This window comes from Schistocerca gregaria, chromosome 1 (assembly GCF_023897955.1).
Source record: "Schistocerca gregaria isolate iqSchGreg1 chromosome 1, iqSchGreg1.2, whole genome shotgun sequence".
Taxonomy (NCBI): Eukaryota; Metazoa; Arthropoda; class Insecta; order Orthoptera; family Acrididae; genus Schistocerca; species Schistocerca gregaria.
In genome coordinates, this window is record NC_064920.1 from 197,291,578 (window position 1) to 197,314,119 (window position 22,542).

The following is a 22,542-nucleotide window of genomic DNA, read 5'->3' on the forward strand; positions in this document are numbered from 1 at the left end:
AATCTGTTAAAAACTGTGGTAAAAATTGAGATAATTAACTATAAAATTCGAGTTTTCTCTAAACACGAAGTTTAAAACATAACAGCCCATTCATTTTTCGATAGATTACATAAATTCTACAGTTTCATACACCTGTAAGTATGGTTTGTAAGCTGTGCAAAATTCATTGAACAATCTCTCTTACTTATGAAGAAAAGTGTACCTATAGCAACTAATGCAGCCAACAGTAAGTGAAAAAAATCATGAAATTTCACATTAAAAAAATATTATGTTTCGTGTTTTTGAACTTCCACTGCTATGAGTGTGAATCCTGAATCCTTCCTGGTCATGCTGACAAAGTTTTATGAATTTATTTGTAATAGTATAGACAGTGCAAATTAAAATGTCCTGTGGTGCCTCTCCTCCTCAAAGTTGGCCCGTTTGACATCCTACCCCCCTTAAGAAAGCACAGGTTGTGGTCCACAAAACAATTGGTCCATGAGGAAAGCACTGCCCCATAAATGGTGACACGCATTAAAATACCCAAGGAGGAGGAATGGACGGGGGAGTTGCTCACAGTGGGAGTCAGAGCAGCGGGTGTAGGTAGCCTGTAAGGCAGGAGGTAGAGACAGCAAACCATCACCGCAAAGTCAAAGTGGACCTGGTTGGCAACTGCTTCCAATGTGGTATTAAGGGGGTTCCATGTACTAACAATGTCCGCAAGTACCAGCATGCAAACATCACTGGAAGCTCTTAAAGGACCCACATGGTTCAGACACAAAGCACAGAACCATCGAAGAGTTAGAGAGTGACTATCAGTAAGTTGAGATTCTTGGAGAATGACAAGCTGGACAAGTAAAAGAAAATAAGGGACTGCAGGTCTGGTAAGTGACAGTAGCATCCTTTACAGTTCTACTGAAGAAGCATGGAGCGGGGATCCAAATAAGCTGGAGCCAATCGTGCTGCTAAGTCAACATCCGCCATAAATGAGAACGTAGTGACACCCATAAATAAGAGGTCACTCAGGTTGCAGAGAGATGCCACCTCTGGGGCCACCAGATTAGCTTTGTCCTGGAACTTACATTTCTTCTTGTTCTCTTTAACAGGTCAAGGAGTGCAGGGCAAACCCCCCCCCTTTCACACACACACACACACACACACACACACACACACACACACACACACACACACACACAGAGAGAGAGAGAGAGAGAGAGAGAGAGAGAGAGAGAGAGAGAGAGAGAGAGAGAGAGAGATATTCCATACGATATAGAACTGAAAGAGAGCAGGGATCCTTGAGGTGCATTGACTGTGTGCTGTGTGCCCTGTGGCCGAGTTGCGGCAGCACGCCTCCATTCTGGGAGATGCCTGGAGGAAGAGGGGAGTGGGGTCTCTGGGAGGGAATCCCATCACCAGTGGGTGCTGCTGAACAAGGGGGACACTTTTCACTTTTTCTGTTGGAGATTGGGCACCCAGATGGTAGGGTGTGGGGACCACAAGAGAGTGAGAGAAGAGAGAGGGCAAGGATGAGTTAAGGAGGAGGGAAAAGTGGTGAAGGACATAAAGACAAAGTCATACATCATCGACAAAGGATGAAGGAGATCATATTTCTGATGAGCCTCATGGTGTGGGTGCCTACATTCACCATGTAGAGGGCCCTCCGTACAGCAGGAAAATGTGCCCAAAATGCAAACAGCAAAACACCCCATGCCTCGTGGGATGTTAGGCTTCACGTTACACTGATAACATATAACCTTGACTTTCTCCAAGAAGGTAACAACACCTCCCCCCCCCCCCCCTCAAGTGCCAGAATCAAGGGGCTGGTATCAATACGATTGTCCTTACAACCTTTCTGAACATGCCAAACAAACTTAATACCCCGTCTTTCAAGACTGGCCCCAGAGTTCATCATCAGTTTGACAGGTGAGGTTCCTACGAAAAATGACTCCCTGAATCATATTGAAAGACTGGTGAGCAGTAACAGACACCATGATGCACGGTCACAAGCATGAACGGCTCCAGATTCAGAGGCAGAAGTAGTTTTGATCAACAGCGACCCTGTCCGCATCTTACTGAGAGACTCCACTTCGCCAAACTTATCAACATTTTCCACAAAAAATAATGGCCTGGCGATGGTGGTGAAAGTGTCCCCATCAGTTCTAGAGCAAACAGGCAGGAGGGAAAGTGCTTCACTCTAAGCCAGTGAGCAAGAACCTCCTCACAGGTTGTAGCCAGGGAAGGGTAGGCCACAGGACCATAAGCAACATTAAATGACCCATTGACAACCACGGAGACTGCAAGTTTTTTTGAAGCTTAATGCATTACATACTCAAAGCATCACCCTGATGCCACCCATCAAGGGCTCTCCCTGTGAGCAGCAAGGAGCTTCTGGGCATAGTGGCCTTTGCCAGGAGTTCCAATGCTCCAGAATGACAAGCCACTCCTAGGCACGCACTGCGAGGCAATAGCTCAGATGCTGGAAGTGTGATCCCTGCGTTGTTACAGGGCTCAGCCATATGAGTATACAACAGCCCCAAAGACTGGCTGCACATACTGGTGACCTAGCAGCGCAAGGAGGGGGGCACTGCAGCAGGGAAGGAAGAGAGGGAGAAGGGGAGAGAGGAATCCCTGCATAGATGTTAGGGAGTTCTTCCCCAAATGGCTCATGCCACAGAAAGAAAATTTAGGAGCAGAGATCAAATCCCAAAGGGGGACTAAAAATGCCAAAAAGGAAAGGTGAAAAAAGAAAGGCAACTGGAAGAAAACTGGAAGGAATACAAGAAGCCAGATAGATAGCCAGGTTGACATAAGTAAGAACACCGAGAGAGAGGAAGGAGGGGACAGAAGAGAATAAGCACGAGAAAGGAATGCAACCTGGGAAGGAAGAATGGGCTGCAATAGTTTGGGGCCCCGTGTGCACCACACACAATAGACTATGTTTGAAGGTGGATACAACATTTCAAAACATAGATTGAGGACTAAATTTAATAACTTAAAAAGATATTTTAGCATATGACTAGGGAGAAAGGTGACGTGACTGAAGGAAAAAAAGAAAGAAAACAGAGATTCTCTCAGAATACCAGCACAATAATTAAATGAATTTGGTAAACAGTTTAAAAGTGACACAGAGAGAATTTAAATACCTTTGGAGGGTGGATGCAACATAGTGGGCTCTGTAATAAGTCAAAGTAAGTGTGATGAAGATGAAAATAATATACAAATTGATACAAAACAGATACACAAAGAAGGCAATCGCCTTCACAACAGAAATGAAGTGCATGAAAATGTAGGGTTTCTCAGGGAGTCCCACAAATGAAATTATCCTGGGTTAACAGTCATGTTACTTTGTAATCTTGAAGTCTCATTTCAATAAGTTTCCAACTCATCTCAAGGCAAAGGGGATGAGTAGGAAAATCATCAAAATGTTGCTGCAGAACATTGTTTGCACTATCCTCATAATCCAGCAACATTTCAAAAAGATAATTAATTACACCATACGTCTATGTAGCAACTGAAAGAAATTGAAGATTTAGAGAGGAAAGACAGTTTTTTAAAGTGGAAGATGTGTACTGGAACACAACAAGAAAATAAATAGACACACAGATCTGGCTACGGAGAAAACACTGTTTAACATTTCTTTAGAAATCCTAAAAACAAGGAAATTTTTAAAATGATGAGAGCAATTCTGTTGCTAAAACACCTTTTTCTTTCAGAGTATAATATCAAAAAAGATTTGTTGATAATAACCAAGGCCAGTCTCCAAGGAAAAAATTTCTCTAGAAGAATTAGCAGACAAACTACGTCATATACTCAAAATATTCCCACAAATGTTGAATCAAACTCAGAAAATAATAGGCCAAAGAGCTTTTACAAACAACCCAACAAAGGAATGTTTATTTTATTCAGTTCCTCAAGCAAGAGGATTTATCAAATTTTCCAATCTTTTGCGCTCATTAAGTGAAACTTCATTTGACATTCTACTCTGATAACTTACATCTATTACAGATCCTGGCTCTGCTTCTAGAAACAAATGGCTCACATATAAATCAGAATGCATATGCAATGAGCCTGTTGTTGTTGTTGTTGTTGTTGCGGTCATCTTCTTCTTCTTCTTCAGTCCAGAGACTGGTTTGATGCTCTCCATGCCATTATCCTGTGCAAGCTGCTTCATCTCCCAGTACCTACACCAACCAACATCCTTCTGAATCTGTTTCGTGTATCCATCTCTTGGTCTCCCTCTACGATTTTTATCCTCCACACTGCCCTCCAATGCTAAATTTGTAATCCCCTGATGCCTGAAGACATGTCCTACCTACCGATCCCTTCTTCTAGTCAAGTTGTGCCACAAATTTCTTTTCTCCTCAGTTCTATTCAGTACCTCCTCATTAGTTATGTGATCTACCCATCTAATCTTCAGCAATCTTCTGTAACACCACATTTTGAAAGTTTCCATTCTCTTCTTGTCTAAACTATTTATCATCCACACTATGCTTATCCACATCTAAAGCGTTGTTGCATGAAAAAACTACTTCAGTAGCTGATCAGGTGATATTTTATCAATGTTTGGACATTTGACCTACGAAAATTGACTTTTTAAATATAATAGCATGTAGATCCACAATGTAAGTGATAACTTTTTGTGGTAAGTTCTTATAGGACCAAACTGCTGAGGTCATCGGTCCCTGTAAGGGATAACTTTCCTACACTGAGTGTTCATTACATGAAATGCCAGTTTTTAACCTGCAAGATATGAATCAAAACTGTGCTAATATTCTAAAAAAAATATCAAAATTGGTCCAGAAACTACTAATGCTAGCTGACAACTGCATGCATAATAAGTTAAGCTCATTAAAGGCAAACATTTTACATTTCATTCTGTACATTTGCTGTGATTGGTAAATGTGTTTTATAGTGTATAGTGCATAGCAACCAACATCTTGTGGCAGAAGCTCTGAGTTAGGCAAGTAATCTTACTATTTGTTCTACTGGCTATGCTTAAGTGCTACCAGAAGTAATCATTTTTCTTTTCAGGTGAGCCATTATACAGCCAATGTCTATAGTACTTTGAAAATTAAATATCTAAAACATACAAAAACTATATATTCCAAGATTAAACGACAGATGTTATTGTTACTCACAGCGACTCTTGCTTACAGGCGGAGTGCTGGGTGGTGTATAGCGAGGCAGCGATGACACAGATCCTGAACCAGTGAGTGTACTGCTGCCACCTGACCCACTCTGTTGCAAGAAATCCTCAGAAGGAACTGAAGAACGTGATGCTCTAGTTCTGGGAGGTCTTGGTGATGAGTTACTGCTGCCTTTTAGTACCTGGTGTCTGTCCCATGAATCCCAGTACAAGGTCATCTCTTCTCCCACCACTCCTTTGCCACACATTAGTGCCTCTGCATTAAAATACATGTAAATATTTATAAGCACAATTCTCGTAATACAAAAAAAAAAAAAAAAAAAATCTAAGTAAAAATTAGTCAGTAGAAAGGCAATAATCTGATCAAAGAACAGAAACAATATGTACAAGCAGAACAGAGCAATATGAGAACTAGTACAATGATTGACAACAAACAATAATGGGTACAAACGTATACACAATTCCACTACTGTTTGTCTATTCTTAATTCCAGTTTCTTTATAGACCACGCCTTTAACTTGCTCAAAGGCAATTACATTACATGTTTTGACACAAAGCCTTCATCAGATTGCAAGCTTTTATCAAATGATGACAGTGTCGAACACACAACTTGCAAGAAACTAGCCGACATTAAAATGTGAATCAAATGGGCTCTAATTAGTATAAATGAGGGTAAACAAATTTACACACACACACACACACACACACACACACACACACACACACACACACAGAGAGAGAGAGAGAGAGAGAGAGAGAGAGAGAGAGAGAGAGAGAGAGAGAGAGAGCAAAAAAAAATCTGTTCTTGTTCTTTTAGGCTAAGAATGTATCTTTGTAAGGTGCTGTACGTATTATAATGGGTATTTATACATACCAGTGTATTTTCTAAGGTTCTGCAGAGCACGATTGAGCCTTCTGACTTCTTCCTCCCTTGCAGTCCTCTCTTCATATGACAAATTGCATGCATTTCTGTCGAGAACCAACATCCTTATCTCCCTTTCTGATCTCTCTCTTAATGCTTCTAAGGATACCACTTTCTCGCAAACAGCCTGCCAAGACAATTCAATCATCATAAAAGCACTGCATAAATTTAAAATTTATGTAACTGAAGTACTTCATTTAATGTGTTGCCAAAACCAACTAAGTCTACTTAATGTCATTAGTATTGTGAAAATACTTTTATGTATCATTACATTAGCACCTTGACATGTCAAAAGCCTATGCAAGTAGGCTTACAAAATAACATCATACATGAGGAAATGATGTACTATAAATCTTATGTCAAGACAAGGGTAATAAACAACAAAGTAACAATTAGCACTTAACAGTAATGACCTCACATCAAATGGTCACACACTGATTATCTGGAAAAGCTTTGCCTTTTCTCTAAAGTCACTTCACCAATTTCGCTGTCTTCCATTCGCATTACCACTACAAACTTAACACACAAACAGCGCTTTCCGAAGTCATAAGCCATGCCAAAATAAACAGAGAACCAATCCTCTTGCAGGGTAATATTTATTTGCTTTTAAAAAACAACAACTCTACAAATCCATACATATTACAAAAATGGAGTGTGTGTGTGTTTTTTGCACATCTCATCCTAAGCCTCTGGACCAAATTCCACCAAACTTGTACATATATCCCTTACTGTTGTGCAACAATCACTGTTAGGGTAAGAACCACCAACCTATCATAGTTCAAGAGACATGACATCATAAACAATGAGATGGGTGAAAAACTACTACATTGTGCATAAAGTCTTAAAACGTTTATTATTTATTAGAGAGACATTTCTGTAGTCGAGTCAACTTAAGGAAATTCTTGACACCTGGTAGCCCTTTTGACACCTTTCAAACTGCGAAGTGCAAACAGTTGTAGGTGAAAACAATTGTCTATAGAGCTATGAAGAGGCATTGGCAATGAAATGTTTATAAAATCACATTGTAGACATGCAAAGCAGCTGCACCCAGTGTACAGAAACTGTCTGGGATATTACACTACAAAAACAGTTTTTTTGTTTTGTTTCTAATAGGAAACTGACAAAATGAATACCTGAGGAATGCCAGATTTGTCAGTTAGTAGTGTAATAAACACAAGCAATTCTTCCGAGATGTTCACTGCTTAACAACAGCGAAATATATCGTGTCATACGACAAATGAAGTAGCTCGCATCATCACTAAGATACTAATGACACTGCTTCAATTCCCAACATACGCTTAGACCTACCCATGTTGCTAACTGCTTATGGTTTTGTCTCCTCCCTGTTTATTACTAAAATCTTTTATCCCTCTACATGTAGCTTAACCTTTTTCCAGTGTTAACCATAGTCTGTTTTGTCTTCCTCTTGCATTCCCTCTCATACTTGGCTTCTGTTGTTTCTTTCATTAATTCCATTCCTCATTCAGTGCATTTCCACAATTTTACACTATTTTCATGTTTCATGTGAACTGTTTCTTGTATTAATGCGATTTTTCAGTTTTTTAACTTTTGTGTTTCACATCTTGTTTCACAGTGTGTCTCTTGACTTGCAATCCTAACCTACTTTCCCACTAGGTTTGATATCTTTCTTGTGACACCAAACGACAAAGTTCCAGAGATCCAAACCTCAAGATACATCCTCCTTGTATGCACAGCAAGAACTGTTGCCACCTTTCCCACTGGAAAACATACCTTTACTTTTTGGCTGCTACAGACAGGCTCGATACATGCTGAGCTGTGCACTGTATGATTATCGCCTAATGCATCTAGCTGTGCTAAGTAGCCTACACCTTGACTACTACTGTGCTGGGACTACCTGAGCGGCCTACCTCACCCTGTCCTGAATATTTCTAGAGTGCTTTTTGCATTGTTCTCTCTTGCTGCTCAAAGATTCGCCCCTGAATCATTATTATAGTTGAAAAAATCAAGTTTGTGACTTAGGGCTGTCTGCAAATTAACAGCTGTTACAAATGTGTAGGGATTTAAAGATTACTTTTCCTTCAGTAGTTCCTCACACGTTTTTGGTAACCCATGCCAATAGTCATGTGTTGCTTTCAATACAAATCAGTGTTTCAGTGTTCCTTCACAGCTATTTTCTGTTGCTGTGTAGATTGCACTATTTTGTTGTGTGTGAAGGTTGGATGTCATCAATAATACAGATTTTCATTATGGTACCTTCACAGTCAAGAAAGATCTTGACACTTTGTGTGGTGAACAAAATCTGTAGATGGTATACATTTTCATGTATTGGTGTTCATTGTGAACCACATTATAAACTTTTGAATCTCTCTATATGGATTGGGGCTAAGAAATGAAAGAGGAAGCCGCCTAGTAGAATTTTGTACAGAGCACAACTTAGTCATAGGTAACACTCGGTTTAAGAATCATGAAAGAAGGTTGTATACGAGGAAGAACCCTGGAGATACTAAAAGGTATCAGATAGATTATATAATGGTAAGACAGAGATTTAGGAACCAGGTTTTAAGTTGTAAGACATTTCCAGGGGCAGATGTGGACTCTGACCACAATCTATTGGTTATGACCTGTAGATTAAAACAGAAGAAACTGCAAAAATGTGGGAAATTAAGGAGATGGGACCTTGATAAACTGAAAGAACCAGAGGTTGTACAGAGTTTCAGGGAGAGCATAAGGGAACAATTGACAGGAATAGGGGAAAGAAATACAGTAGAAGAAGAATGGGTAGCTCTGAGGGATGAAGTAGTGAAGGCAGCAGAGGATAAAGTAGGTAAAAAGACGAGGGCTGCTAGAAATCCTTGGGTAACAGAAGAATTATTGAATTTAATTGATGAAAGGAGAAAATATAAAAATGCAGTAAATGAATCAGGCAAAAAGGAATACAAACGTCTCAAAAATGAGATCGAGAGGAAGTGCAAAATGGCTAAACAGGGATGGCTAGAGGATAAATGTAAGGATGTAGAGGCTTATCTCACTAGGGGTAAGATAGATACTGCCTACAGGAAAATTAAAGAGACCTTTGGAGATAAGAGAACCACGTGTATGAATATCAAGAGCTCAGATGGCAACCCAGTTCTAAGCAAAGAAGGGAAGGCAGAAAGGTGGAAGGAGTATATAGAAGGTTTATACAAGGGTGATGTACTTGAGGACAATATTATGGAAATGGAAGAGGATGTAGATGAAGACGAAATGGGTGATACGATATTGCGTGAAGAGTTTGACAGAGCACTGAAAGACCTGAGTCGGAACAAGGCCCCCGGAGTAGACAACATTCCATTAGAACTACTGACGGCCTTGGGAGAGCCAGTCATGACAAAACTCTACCAGCTGGTGAGCAAGATGTATGAGACAGGCCAAATACCCTCAGACTTCAAGAAGAATATAATAATTCCAATCCCAAAGAAAGCAGGTGCTGACAGATGTGAAAATTACCGAACTATCAGTTTAATAAGTCACAGCTGCAAAATACTAACGCGAATTCTTTACAGACGAATGGAAAAACTGGTAGATGCGGACCTCGGGGAGGATCAGTTTGGATTCCGTCGAAATGTTGGAACACGTGAGGCAATACTGACCTTACGACTTATCTTAGAAGAAAGATTAAGAAAAGGCAAACCTACGTTTCTAGCATTTGTAGACTTAGAGAAAGCTTTTGACAATGTTGACTGGAATACTCTTTTTCAAATTCTAAAGGTGGCAGGGGTAAAATACAGGGAGCGAAAGGCTATTTACAATTTGTACAGGAACCGGATGGCAGTTATAAGAATCGAGGGACATGAAAGGGAAGCGGTGGTTGGGAAGGGAGAGAGACAGGGTTGTAGCCTTTCCCCGATGCTATTCAGTCTGTACATTGAGCAAGCAGTATAGGAAACAAAGGAAAAGTTCGGAGTAGGCATTAAAATCCATGGAGAAAAAATAAAAACTTTGAGGTTCGCCGATGACATTGTAATTCTGTCAGAGACGGCAAAGGACTTGGAAGAGCAGTTGAACGGAATGGATAGTGTCTTGAAAGGAGGATATAAGATGAACATCAACAAAAGCAAAACGAGGATAATGGAATGTAGTCAAATTAAATCGGGTGATGCTGAGGGAATTAGATTAGGAAATGAGAAACTTAAAGTAGTAAAGGAGTTTTGCTATTTAGGAAGTAAAATAACTGATGATGGTCGAAGTAGAGAGGATATAAAATGTAGACTGGCAATGGCAAGGAAAGCGTTTCTGAAGAAGAGAAATTTGTTAACATCGAATATAGATTTAAGTGTCAGGAAGTCATTTCTGAAAATATTTGTTTGGAGTGTAGCCATGTATGGAAGTGAAACATGGACGATAACTAGTTTGGACAAGAAGAGAATAGAAGCTTTCGAAATGTGGTGCTACAGAAGAATATTGAAGATAAGGTGGATAGATCACGTAACTAATGAGGAGGTATTGAATAGGATTGGGGAGAAGAGAAGTTTGTGGCACAACTTGACTAGAAGAAGGGATCGGTTGGTAGGACATGTTTTGAGGCATCAAGTGATCACAAATTTAGCATTGGAGGGCAGTGTGGAGGGTAAAAATCTTAGAGGGAGACCGAGAGATGAGTACACTAAGCAGATTCAGAAGGATGTAGGTTGCAGTAGGTACTGGGAGATGAAGAAGCTTGCACAGGATAGAGTAGCATGGAGAGCTGCATCAAACCAGTTTCAGGACTGAAGACCACAACAACAACATATTGTACCAAGAGCCTTCTTTGTTAGCTTCAAGACTTATCTTTCACTAAACTAATCAAGTGCTGAATCGCTGGAGGTCCATGACAGACTGCCACCACATACAGTATATCTAAAGCAGGGGTTCCCATTTCCCCCCCCCCCCCCCTCTCTCTCTCTCTCTCTCTCAGAGAGCACTTTGAGAATCCTGGTATTTTGATGGAACACCTTGTTTTGAAGGCTAATAAAATTTTTAAAAAATGAGAAAAGCTTTCTTATTCAATGATTACTTCAATTTTAAATCATAACCAAAAATGTCAGTAAAGATGCCATGTTGTTAATAATGTTTCACAGAGCACTTACTTCCCGCAGACCATCAGTGTATCATGGAACATAGTTAGGGAAACCCTGATCTACAGAACAGCCCTCACTTGGTAATATGTTTCCTGAATTTCCAATACCTTCTTGTCAATCAGAAATGCATGAACTAGCTCTCTGTAATGCTGTTAGTAATATTGCAGAATTGCAATATAATTTCTAAAATCAGGTGTACATAATCCAAACCTTTGATCTTTTCCTGTGTGTTTTCTGGTACACCAATTTATCCATAGACAGCCACAAAGGACAAGCTGTGTAGGGGGCCTGAACAGTTTACGGAAATGCTGTATGTGAAATTGAAAATCAGATCTTCAAAGCACTGGAAATCATGTTGTATGAACATTTAAATATAACTTTTGAATAGTTCAATGACAATAGATTTCCATTTATTGTTTTTGTTTCTCTGAAATAGTGTTTGTTGTAATTTTACTTTCATGTAATGCACTAACATAATAGACATCACAGCACTTCAAAACCTCCATTCGGTATTTGTCAGCACAGTGTTTTCTGTCAAAAATAACATGAAGCGTGACAGGCTGCTTTGTACATTCCCTAGTTGACACTTGTCCCGAAGACAAATGATCAATTGTGTGATCATGTGAAAGAAAACCATTTTCCAATCAAATCTGACACTAAATGTGCTTTCTCAGTGTTTCAGTATCACTTCTTAATTCTTTAGATTTGGATGATCTACCAATTTCTTCTCTTGTTAAAACACAAGACTGTACGGTTACATATGCTGGAATAGATGGCTTAAGACAGTTGCTTTCAGAATCTGTGGAGGAGTTATTATTACATTGGCATCAAACAAGTCACCCTCACTGTTGCTGTTCACGAGTATTTCCATTAATTACTGTGACAAAAGTTCCAGTTGGTGTGATGAATGGCATTAACCTCTAAATAAGGAGGAATTTAAGTTAATGTACTTAACTAGGTAAAATATTCCCATAATTTTTGACTGCAGCATTATTAGTGTGCCTCATGACACAGTCACACAGATCAAATCTGTAGGTGTAATGTTGCTTAGAAATATGAGATGGAATGAGTATTAAAGAATGGTAGTAGGAAAGGAGTATGGTCCACTTTGGTTTATTGAAAGGATTTTCGGAAAATGTAGTTCATCTGTAAAAGAAACCATGTATAGGAGCCTAGTGCGACCCATTTTGAGCACTGCCCAAGTGTTTGGGATCTGCAACAGGTCAGATTAAAGGAAGCCTTCAAAATAGTTCCAAGGCAGGCTGCTAGATTCATTAATGGTAGATCTGAACAACATGCAAGTATTACAGAGATCCCTTGAGGGAAGGCAATTTAGAGATCCGGCACTTGAAGATGACTGCAGAATGATTTTAATGCCGCCAACATGCATTTTGCATAGGGATCACGAAAATAAGAAAAATTATGGCTCATATGGAGGCACACAGGGTCCTTTCTTTCACTCATTCTATTTGCAAGTGGAACTGAAAAGAAAATGAAAAGAAATGGTACAGGGTACTCTCCACCACACACCATACAGTGTCTTGCAGAATATGTATGTAGATACCTAACCACCCATAAAATAGCTGATGAGAAAAACAATGTGATGCCACTCATGATGAACAAAACACAAAGGAAAGTGAAAAACAGCAAAATGAGATCACAACTGACAAAGTGCCTTAACACAACTCAACTCAGCACTGAGAAACTGGCTGGCAAATCCACTGCAGACAAACTCATCAACAGCACACAGGCATTTAAGAGGTAGCTCAACTACACTCTGGATTAGCACTCAAGGGACAGCAAGGAGATCTGAGTTAATCTACGAACAGTGCCCAAGGAAAACTTGAAAGTTGCACTTAAACATATCAACAGCACACTGGCGAGCAGAGCGGTCAAGCAGAATAGTAGTTTTAGGGTATGATAATATATTTTCCTGAATCATTGCAAGACATGAGACTCCTAAGAAAATCATGCATCCCAAATCATAAGAACAAAGAAATGAAGACTGCGGCTTAATACTCCTTTGACAACAAGGTCATTAAATAATGTTACTTAAAATCCATCTTGATTGCAATTTTTTTTATCCATATGACCGGTTTCGGTTCATTCAGAATCATCTTCAGATCTGATTTTTCAGTTACAGGAGTAACCCATCCCAATCCAGAAAATCAGATCTGAAGATGGTTCTGAATGAACCGAAACAGATCATATGAATAAAAAAATAAAATAATAATAATAATAATGCAATCAAGACGGATTTTAACTAACATTATAAAATCACTGATTGCTGTTTATCCCATAAGACATTATGTCAGTTTTTGCAAAGGTCATTAAAGATGGACACAAACTCTGACTTAAGAAGGCCCATCCCATCATTTGCCTTAATTACAGGGAAACAACAGAAAGCTAAACTTGGAAAGTGAGGCAGGAATTTGAACTACTGCGTGTACTCAGTGGCTCCAGTACTACCAACTAGCAACAACCAACAAAACCGGCACATATCAACCTAACTTAGAAATATGCTAAAGACCACAACCAAGATTTGAGGATTTGGGGGGGGGGGGGGGGGAGGGGGAGGATTGGAGGAAAAGAGGAGAACGAAGGCCATTATTACACCTTAGTCCACTACACCTCCTCTCTTTGTACATTTCATAGAAATACTATTTATCCAATTTATTAAATGTGAACACGTCCACAAATCTTTAAACTATAAGAGAGAGGAGAAGAGGCTGGGGGTGGGGGGTGGGGGAGGACAAAACAGTACTGTCACTTTACTTTCCAAAGCAAAACAATTACTGTATCCCATTAGTTGTATCAGCTTTTCTTTCTAATATCTGCACCTTCAAGTTTGTCTCCTCCTCCAGTCTTCACAAGTGGGTCCCTCTCAAACTTGGGTCTGAGTAACCCGGCCCTCCCTTCGATCTTCCCAACCAATCAACATCACGGGTCCAAAAGCAAAGAAGAATATTTTTCCGTTCATTTTATTGTTACAATTAGCAGTAATTGGAATTCACCTAATGAATGTAAGCACTGGCCATTCATTCTGTCTCCTTGTAAGTTAAAGAATTGCACCCCAAGCATTGATTACATAGCAATACAGATTCTGTCGGTATTATAAAGAGCACAAGCTGTTAAATCAATAATTTGGTATATGTTTAGCTCTCTACACCAATACTTCTTTTCAATCACAAAAAGTGGCATTACTTAATCCATTATGTTTTGGCAATTTATGTCGTCGAAACTCTGATCCTGAAGTATGTTGTGAAAATGCATGACATTTAACAAGTACAGTTCTTTCTACATACTCACGAGTATGAAAAATAGATCCGAAACTTCATTTACAGAATATGACAGGTAGACATCAAAAAGTAACTCAGAAGGATATAAGCTACATCTAAAAGCATAAGCCTCCAACAAGCAAATCATTCATCATCTGCCATACCATAGCATTTCATACCACACCAGCAAATCATTATTCATCAGCTGTATCACAGCATTTCATACCACACTTTAATAATGAAGTCACTTCAGTGAATTTGTAATAATTAATTAGGTTGTCACTTAACCACTACGTGATATCTTTTATCCATAGGTGATGGGTCAACTGAAACTTTTGATACCAGATGGGAGATTCATTCCGTAACCCATGGATGATAGGGTGTGCAACACTGTATGTGCCTAAACATTCAGGACACAAAAACTGTCAGCATTTATTTTGCATCTACATTAGTTTATCAAATATAAGTTGTGATGATAGATCAAGTTCTAGGACAGGCAGGAAGCTGTCAATCTGGTCACGAGTTGGCAAACACAATAACCAAATCTTAGATGTGTTTACACACTGACCTGTAGTGTAGCCCTGTCTAGACTGAAAGTTGAGAATTTAGTAGAGTTGATAAAGCAGTAATTAATGATTCAGTCAATGTGATGTTGCTATCTACTGTCTGAGCAATATTTAGGTGCCTTGTGGTTACAGAACACTAACAGAAACCTTTCTGAACATACCATGTAAATTTACACTACAACCAAGACAACACAATAGTAATTAATCCCGTATCAACTCACTAAGATGGATGACAGCTAAAGCATAAATCTGCCTCCCCAAAGCAAAACCAATAGTTTCCAGTCATAAAGTCCACTAGGCTGGTTACTAAAATATACTGTATGCCTACATGAGCTGTTTATATACTACCAGCACAGACATGCTAATGCTGGCAACCTATGTAAGATCAAACATTTTATGGTTGTTAATTGTGTAGGAATAACGTTACTGGTATGCATTAAAGGTCGTATTTTGTAATGCGCAAATGGAAACATGAAAACGGATATGAGTTGGTGGCACAAAACTTTTTGTGAGAACACAAATATACACACTTACCATTAATCAAAAAATACTGGGTCAATAAACACACAGTTAATATACAATTGAGCTTGTGAACATACCTTTATGGATTCAGGGCTGAGACCTACAACCAATAACCACTGTCTTAGAGATGGCAGATGTCTTATCTCAGGTGGGAGTGAATCTCCAAGTTTTGCTTTCGTGACCAGTTGTTTTGAAAAGAGCTTTATCAGTTTTCCCTATGAATGACAAAAAATGAAATATTTTCGAGTGTATGCAGAGAAAACACAAATTAAGGAAAGCTACCACCTACTAAACTTTGAACGTAATTTTCTAGCCTATTTGCGACAGACATGCATTTTCATAGCAACAAAACAACAGATCACAGTTAGCTCACCTCTAACGTTCTGATTTCTTGCTGTGTAAGTTCTGCACTCGTTGCACATTGTGTTCTCAATCCTTCTAAGCGATTAGCAGAAATGTCAATCATTGACTGGCAAACATCTAAGGCATGTCGTTCGGCATCCTCGTCCGCCATCGCACTTGTTAGACTAGCCGCAAAAATATTTCATCTTGCGATAGCAACCACCCATCCACTTTCAACATGATACGTGTATGACTGAAAAGTAAATACATTTTCCAGATTCAAGTCATGATAAGACATGCAGCCATCTTTGAGATATACTGTGTCTCGTTTATTACGAGATTTTGTGGAGGCGCTTCACAAATACGAATTCACTATCGTGTTTGCTATTTTTCTCAGTTTCAAATTTAGCTCACAAAATGTCACTCCTTAATGACGCATGCTTAATATCGATTACATCTAGTACTGCATGTTTCCATTGTACTACTAATGCAGTACATATTGTGTTACTAAACTTTGCGCACCGCACTGCGTGAAACTTTGTATCTTCTGCGACCTTAATGGGAAATCTTTGTCCACAACACCGCGAACATTTAAAACCGGCAACGTTTCTTTAATATATTTGATACTGATACCATCAGATCTATGCCTTTGTCCTTATTACGTACTTTTAAAAGAAAACGGTAGAGCGCTGCAATAATTTATCAATTTGCATGTAAAATCTTTTTAAATAACCTAAAGAGATATGTGCACATTTTGGTGTTCTGTAATTCGCACATTGTGCGACACAGGCAACTTTTTCAACAATCAAAAGAAATAAGGGCACATACCGCGGCACAGCGCGATTATTAAATTAAGAGTAGCGGTATACTGTAGTAGTGGTAATAGTAGCTTTATTCGTCCGTAGATCTCTTTTTACAAGGATATAAGACATATCAAAGTATTTGCAAATTTAGATCAATTTAAAATAAGCTTATTCGTATAGACATATATTTACAGACTTCTAGTAAGACAAAATCATTCGATTTACCCCCGTATACAAAAGAAACAGTTTTTTACAAATAACTTATTAAATAATGTAATGCCACATTGTTCACTCATATCTCACTATCAGTCACACTACAAAAACCATCTGGGAAATCATCAAAAGGGAGCTGCGAAAAAAATGGAGAGTGTATCCAGCACAGAAACAAGACAGTGCGGCAATTTAATTAAAGAAACGAATGCAGTTGCAACAGTCCTACATGAGCACTTTCTAACAGCTTCTGAGAAATGGGGTTCAGTCAACGAGGCTATGGACCTTCTGAAAAGATCTGGTCTGTGCAAAATTAAATGCTCATAGCTCCAGTTACACTCATTGAAGTGAAAAGAATCACCACTAAAATGAAAACCAAAATGTGATCTGGCTTTGATAATATCTCCACTAAGGTATTTAAACATTGTCATAATGCCATTTGTGTATTACGTTGCCATATATTTAATGAATCCCTTCGACAAAGTATTTTCCCTGATAGAATGAAGTTCACCACTGTTCAAGAAGGGGGAGAAAACTGATGCTTCTAACTACCGCCGTATATCCCTTTTTAACATGCTTCTCTAAAGCCCTCGAGAAACTGATGCATAGGAGAATTGTAGAATACCTGAATTTCCATAAGGCTCTTAGTCAATGTCAATTTGGTTTCCAATCAGTCCTGTCAAATGATGATGCCATATTCTCCTTTACTAATAATGTTCTAGAAGCACTAAACAATAAATTGGATTCAGTTGGTATTTTAGCAACTTTACCGAAGCCTTTGACTGTGTGAGCTGTGAAATCCTCCTTTCAAAGGCAGCCTATTATGGTTTAACTGACACAGTGGGAATGTGGCTCAGATCGTACCTGACTGACAGAAAGCAGACGGTGTTACTGAATCATGAGGATGGCTCAATAGATTCATCTGGCTGAGGAACAGTTAGTGTAGGCGTGCCACAAGGTTTGGAGCTTGGTCCTTTGCTCTTTCTTATTTTTATAAATGACCTTCCTCACTGTTCTAAGGCTACCATCAAATTTACTCTTTTCACAGATGATACATCCATTGTAATTGAAAATACATTTGAAAATGATATTGCATCATCTGCCAACTTGGTGTTCCATGACCTCAGTAAGTGGTTCAGATGCAATGACCTAACTTTAAACCTAAAAAAACATTTCATACATTTCCATGGGTCTCACAAAGTTCAGGATGACATAAGTATAAGCTGTAATGATCAAGATATACATCAAGTTTATTTAACAACATTTTTAGGCCTCCACATTGACAATAAATTAAATTGGTCTTGCTATATTTTGGATTTGAGAAAAAGACTTAGTTCAACAACTTATGCTCTATGTAAAATAGCAACAACTGCTAATAGTGATCCTGTTAAGGCTGCTTATTTTGGCTATTTCCATTCATTGTTATCCTATGGCTTAATATTCTGGGGTAACCAACCAATGGCAAATAAAGTATTTGTAACTCAGAAAAGAGCAATTCCAATTATAAGTGGAGTTAACAGGAATCATTCATGCAGAAATCTTTTTAAAACACACAAAATATTAACAATGACTTCACCATATATATTATCCCTTATGTGCTTTTCAGCTAAGAACCTACACATGTACAAAACCAATACATCTTATCATGACTATGATACAAGAACAAAACATGTATCTCATGTTGATAGAAAAAACTTGAGTCGCATACAAAAGGGAGAATACTACTAAAGCATAAGGGTGTTTAATGCACTACCATCTGACATCAAAAATCTTACCAGTTAGATGCCAAAATTTAAGAGTAAATTGAAGGAATATCTTCTGGAAAAAGCTTTTCACTCTCTTAATCAATTCTTTAATGTAACATTGTAACTTAGATGTAATACTTTACTTGTAATATTTGTTATTGCCACTTTGTAACTTAATACATCTTACACCAGTATGGGAATTAGTGTTCAGGCAATTGGCAGTATTAGATTCCTGCTAATGTATAGTTTATAATATGGAAACTTGTAATTTATTATTTTATCGTTTTATACCTCCGTTTTAACATATAAAATCCATAAGCCTGCAGCTGTTAACGTACTTTGTTTCTTTTATACATACACACATGTGCATAGCTTGGGGTAAGTATTTCTAGAAAGGAAAAAAAAGAAGGGAAAAAAACATAAAGTTAAAGTGCTGTGTGGAATGTTGAATATTTTATAACCATTAATTATTATTATTTATTTGTATAGCGTTTTTTATCAAACCACTACTCTGCTTTAGCTAAGTATCCTTCAGTGTATAAAATGTATTGCATAACATGTAGTTTTTAGCTGCCTTATTAAATAATTGTAATTTTGCAAATTCTTTAATCTCTTTTGGTAATTTATTGTACAGTTTTATTCCTTGGTAGAAAAAGCTGTTTTGAGTTTTATGTTTATTTTTTCTTGGTAAATGTAAGTTGAGTCTATCTCTTGTTGCATGGTCATGGTCAGAGCTGTTTGTGCAATAATTACCAATGTTATTTTTGATGTGTACAAGTGACTGGTAAATGTATTCACATGGAGCAGTTAAAATCCCCAGTGTTCTGAAAACAACATAACTAGTATTTTTGGTTGTTATTCTTATAGCTCTTTTCTGGAGATTGAAAATTTGCGTTCATATTTTGTGAACTTGTTCCCTAAAAAAGTATGCCATAGCTAAGAATTAAGTATGCATATGAATAACATGTAACTAAAAGAGACTGCATGTTACACACTGATGTCAGGATTCTAAGGGCATAACATGCTGATGACATTCTGTTTGCAAGTACCTTGGTGTGTTCACACTACTTCAACTGAGAATCAATATTCACTCCTAGAAATTTTGCATTTGTTACAGTCTATAGAGGTGCCATCGTCATTTAATTTAACATTGTCATTTTTCCTCTTCTAACTGAAATTAAAGACATTAATTTTCTTTATGTTTAATGCCACTTTATTGCTTATTAACCAATCATAAACTTCCTCGACAGTTTCATTTGAATTCTCGGCAAGGACTTCTCTTTTTTTTCGCAGTGACTCTAATGTTGCTATCATCAGCGAAGTGGATTTTTGTACCATGAGTAACACTACTGGGAACGTCATTGATGTATATCAGGTACAGTATTGGTCCTAATATGCTACCTTGTGGAACACCTATATTAATGTATTTTGCTTCTGATAAATGTTTTACTAAAGGTTTAGATCTACTTGAAATATGTGTTATCTCTACTCTTTGTACCCTATCTGTTAGGTATGATCGAAACCAGTCATTGGCATTAAAAATAAGAATTCCTAATGGTTCTAATTTATTTAATAGTATCCCTTGGACGGCTATATCAAACGCCTTAGAAAGATCCAAAAATATGCCTGTAAATCTAAAAATGTCGCATTTAAGATATAGCAAAGCGTAATTACTAACATCATACACAAAGTAAAAATTTATTTATTAAATATTATGTAACTCACTCGTCACTGAGAAAGTATCTACCTCAACTCGAACACATATGCCAATCACAAGCTAAAATAAACATTCTAAGTAAAAAGATTAAGCAACAACTAGATGACAAATAAATCTTTTTTTAAGCGTGTGTTGGGTGTACTTAATCAAAATGAACAAATAGTTTCACAGCATTTTTTAGTCCATTCTTCAACTCTTGACTATAAATACGCACATAGAAAAAAATATTGTACATAACATTCAGATCGTTCGTCAGAAACCTATCAGTAAGGGGTGGTTGAAATGGTCGCCAGAAGCAAAACAACTGTAAGATTTCTATACAGGAAATGGGAGCAAAATAACTGATGATGGTCGAAGTAGAGAGGATATAGAATGTAGACTGGCAATGGCAAGGAAAGCGTTTCTGAAGAAGAGAAATTTGTTAACATCGAGTATAGATTTAAGTGTCAGGAAGTCGTTTCTGAAAGTATTTGTATGGAGTGTAGCCATGTATAGAAGTGAAGTATGGACGATAAATGGTTAGGACAGGAAGAGAATAGAAGCTTTCGAAATGTGGTGCTACAGAAGAATGCTGAAGATTAGATGGGTAGATCACATAACTAATGAGGAGGTATTGAATAGAATTGGGGAGAAGAGGAGTTTGTGGCACAACTTGATGAGAAGAATGGACCAGTTGGTAGTACATGTATGTTCTGAGGCATCAAGGGATCACAAATTTAGCATTGGTGGGCAAGGTGAAGGGTAAAAATCGTAGAGAGAGACCAAGAGATGAATACACTAAGCAGATTGAGAAGGATGTAGGTTGCAGTAGGTACTGGGAGATGAAGAAACTTGCACAGGATAGGGTATCATAGAGAGCTGCATCAAAGCAGTCTCAGGACTGAAGACCACAACAACATCAACATATAACAATTGGTGCAACAAGCTTAGAGGGGTGCCCAAGGCCAAGATTTGCATCACAGTTAGCAGCAAAAACTGACACTAGTTGAAACGTAAGACTGCAAAGTGGAGAGTGTCGAATGATGTGTTGCTTGTCTGGAAAAATGTACTCGAACCCACCCTGACCGTAGTACTAATATCTGTGGTCGAAAGCCAACCTGTGAACAAGCCTTGCCTGCCAAAACTGTTACTGCAGCGCTAGGTGTTGACATCTGCACGCCTATGAGTGACAAAATTGCCACTCTCCATGCATTCTCTGTCGCCCATTTCCTTTCCAATTATCGACACAGTGACATACATAAATGGCAGCAACTACTTTGCAACACTGCTGTGCGCAAAGACGATATTGATCACGATATTCTTATAAGAGAAGTGGAAAAGAAATCAGCACACTTTGACAAAAAATTGAGAGATTAAACATGCATAAATATTAAAGCCTAATATGTGGGAGGAACTCAGTCGAATAATATTTGCAAGTACTTGGGACATCTTGTTTTCAGCTGGGACAGACGAAATCATGTTCGTATTTTGGTAAATTAATACAGGTAAAATGCAAAGTAGTTCATCGCCACTTTCCACCCCTCATCAAAAAAATAGTTCTTTGGATGTTGTCGTAGTTTATGATACATCGTGTAAAACTTTCTATTTATTAGCCTGTCACTCCTAAGGGGGGTATACCAACTATTCCTTTTTTATGATATTTTATTTTATGTGTCATGGGTTTGAAAAAATCCATTTCGACAAATGACATTGGATTTCAAATAAAATTTAGTGACTGCCTTCCTTCATGAGTTCACTTCACTCTGAGGATGTGACATGACAGTGATGGAAAACGTTTTGTCCCAGTGACAAAAATCACCCATGCACACTAACCATAATAATATGCTGAAGGAAAAATTATGAACTTTATAATTGTTGATCTCTTTGTTGTAAGATGTCATATCCACTATCAAATGGAATAATATCAACTATCATATGGACAAATAAACTAAATGGGAAAGATAAGGCTGCATATAAATCTTAAGGAAGCCCCAAAGTAATCAAAGATGTGAATCTGATGTGGTTGCCACATTACTTTAATAACATTTTTTTTGAGTGGTCATATGTGCTGCAATATGTATATGAATATTCGATTTATAAATCGAAAGTTCTTTTTTGCTGAAATATATATTTGTTTCTGTTTCCAGACATACAACACCTTTTGCATTAAGGTACATTCATGGGATTCAGTATGGAGTAATGCAGATTAGTTTTCCTATGTGATGCTTATAGATTAGAAAACAGTTCATGCCATA

At 38.0% G+C, this 22,542-nt stretch overlaps 1 protein-coding gene across 2 annotated transcripts in view; it reads right to left on the reverse strand.

Annotated features, from left to right (window-relative positions):
• The window catches only part of LOC126336572 (kinase suppressor of Ras 2), a 166,985-nt gene extending 150,601 nt beyond the window's left edge, over window positions 1–16,384 (reverse strand). Inside the window, exons 1-4 of one of the 2 annotated variants that reach the window (XM_050000428.1) lie at window positions 15,865–16,384; window positions 15,569–15,706; window positions 6,000–6,174; window positions 5,118–5,381 (exon numbers count right to left, since the gene is read on the reverse strand). In XM_050000428.1, the coding sequence (XP_049856385.1) occupies window positions 5,118–5,381; window positions 6,000–6,174; window positions 15,569–15,706; window positions 15,865–16,005 (718 nt within the window). In that variant the 5' untranslated portion in view covers window positions 16,006–16,384. The remainder of the gene's footprint in view (window positions 1–5,117; window positions 5,382–5,999; window positions 6,175–15,568; window positions 15,707–15,864) is intronic. The other variant, XM_050000437.1, reaches the window with a different exon arrangement.
• Window positions 16,385–22,542: the final 6,158 nt, after the last annotated feature.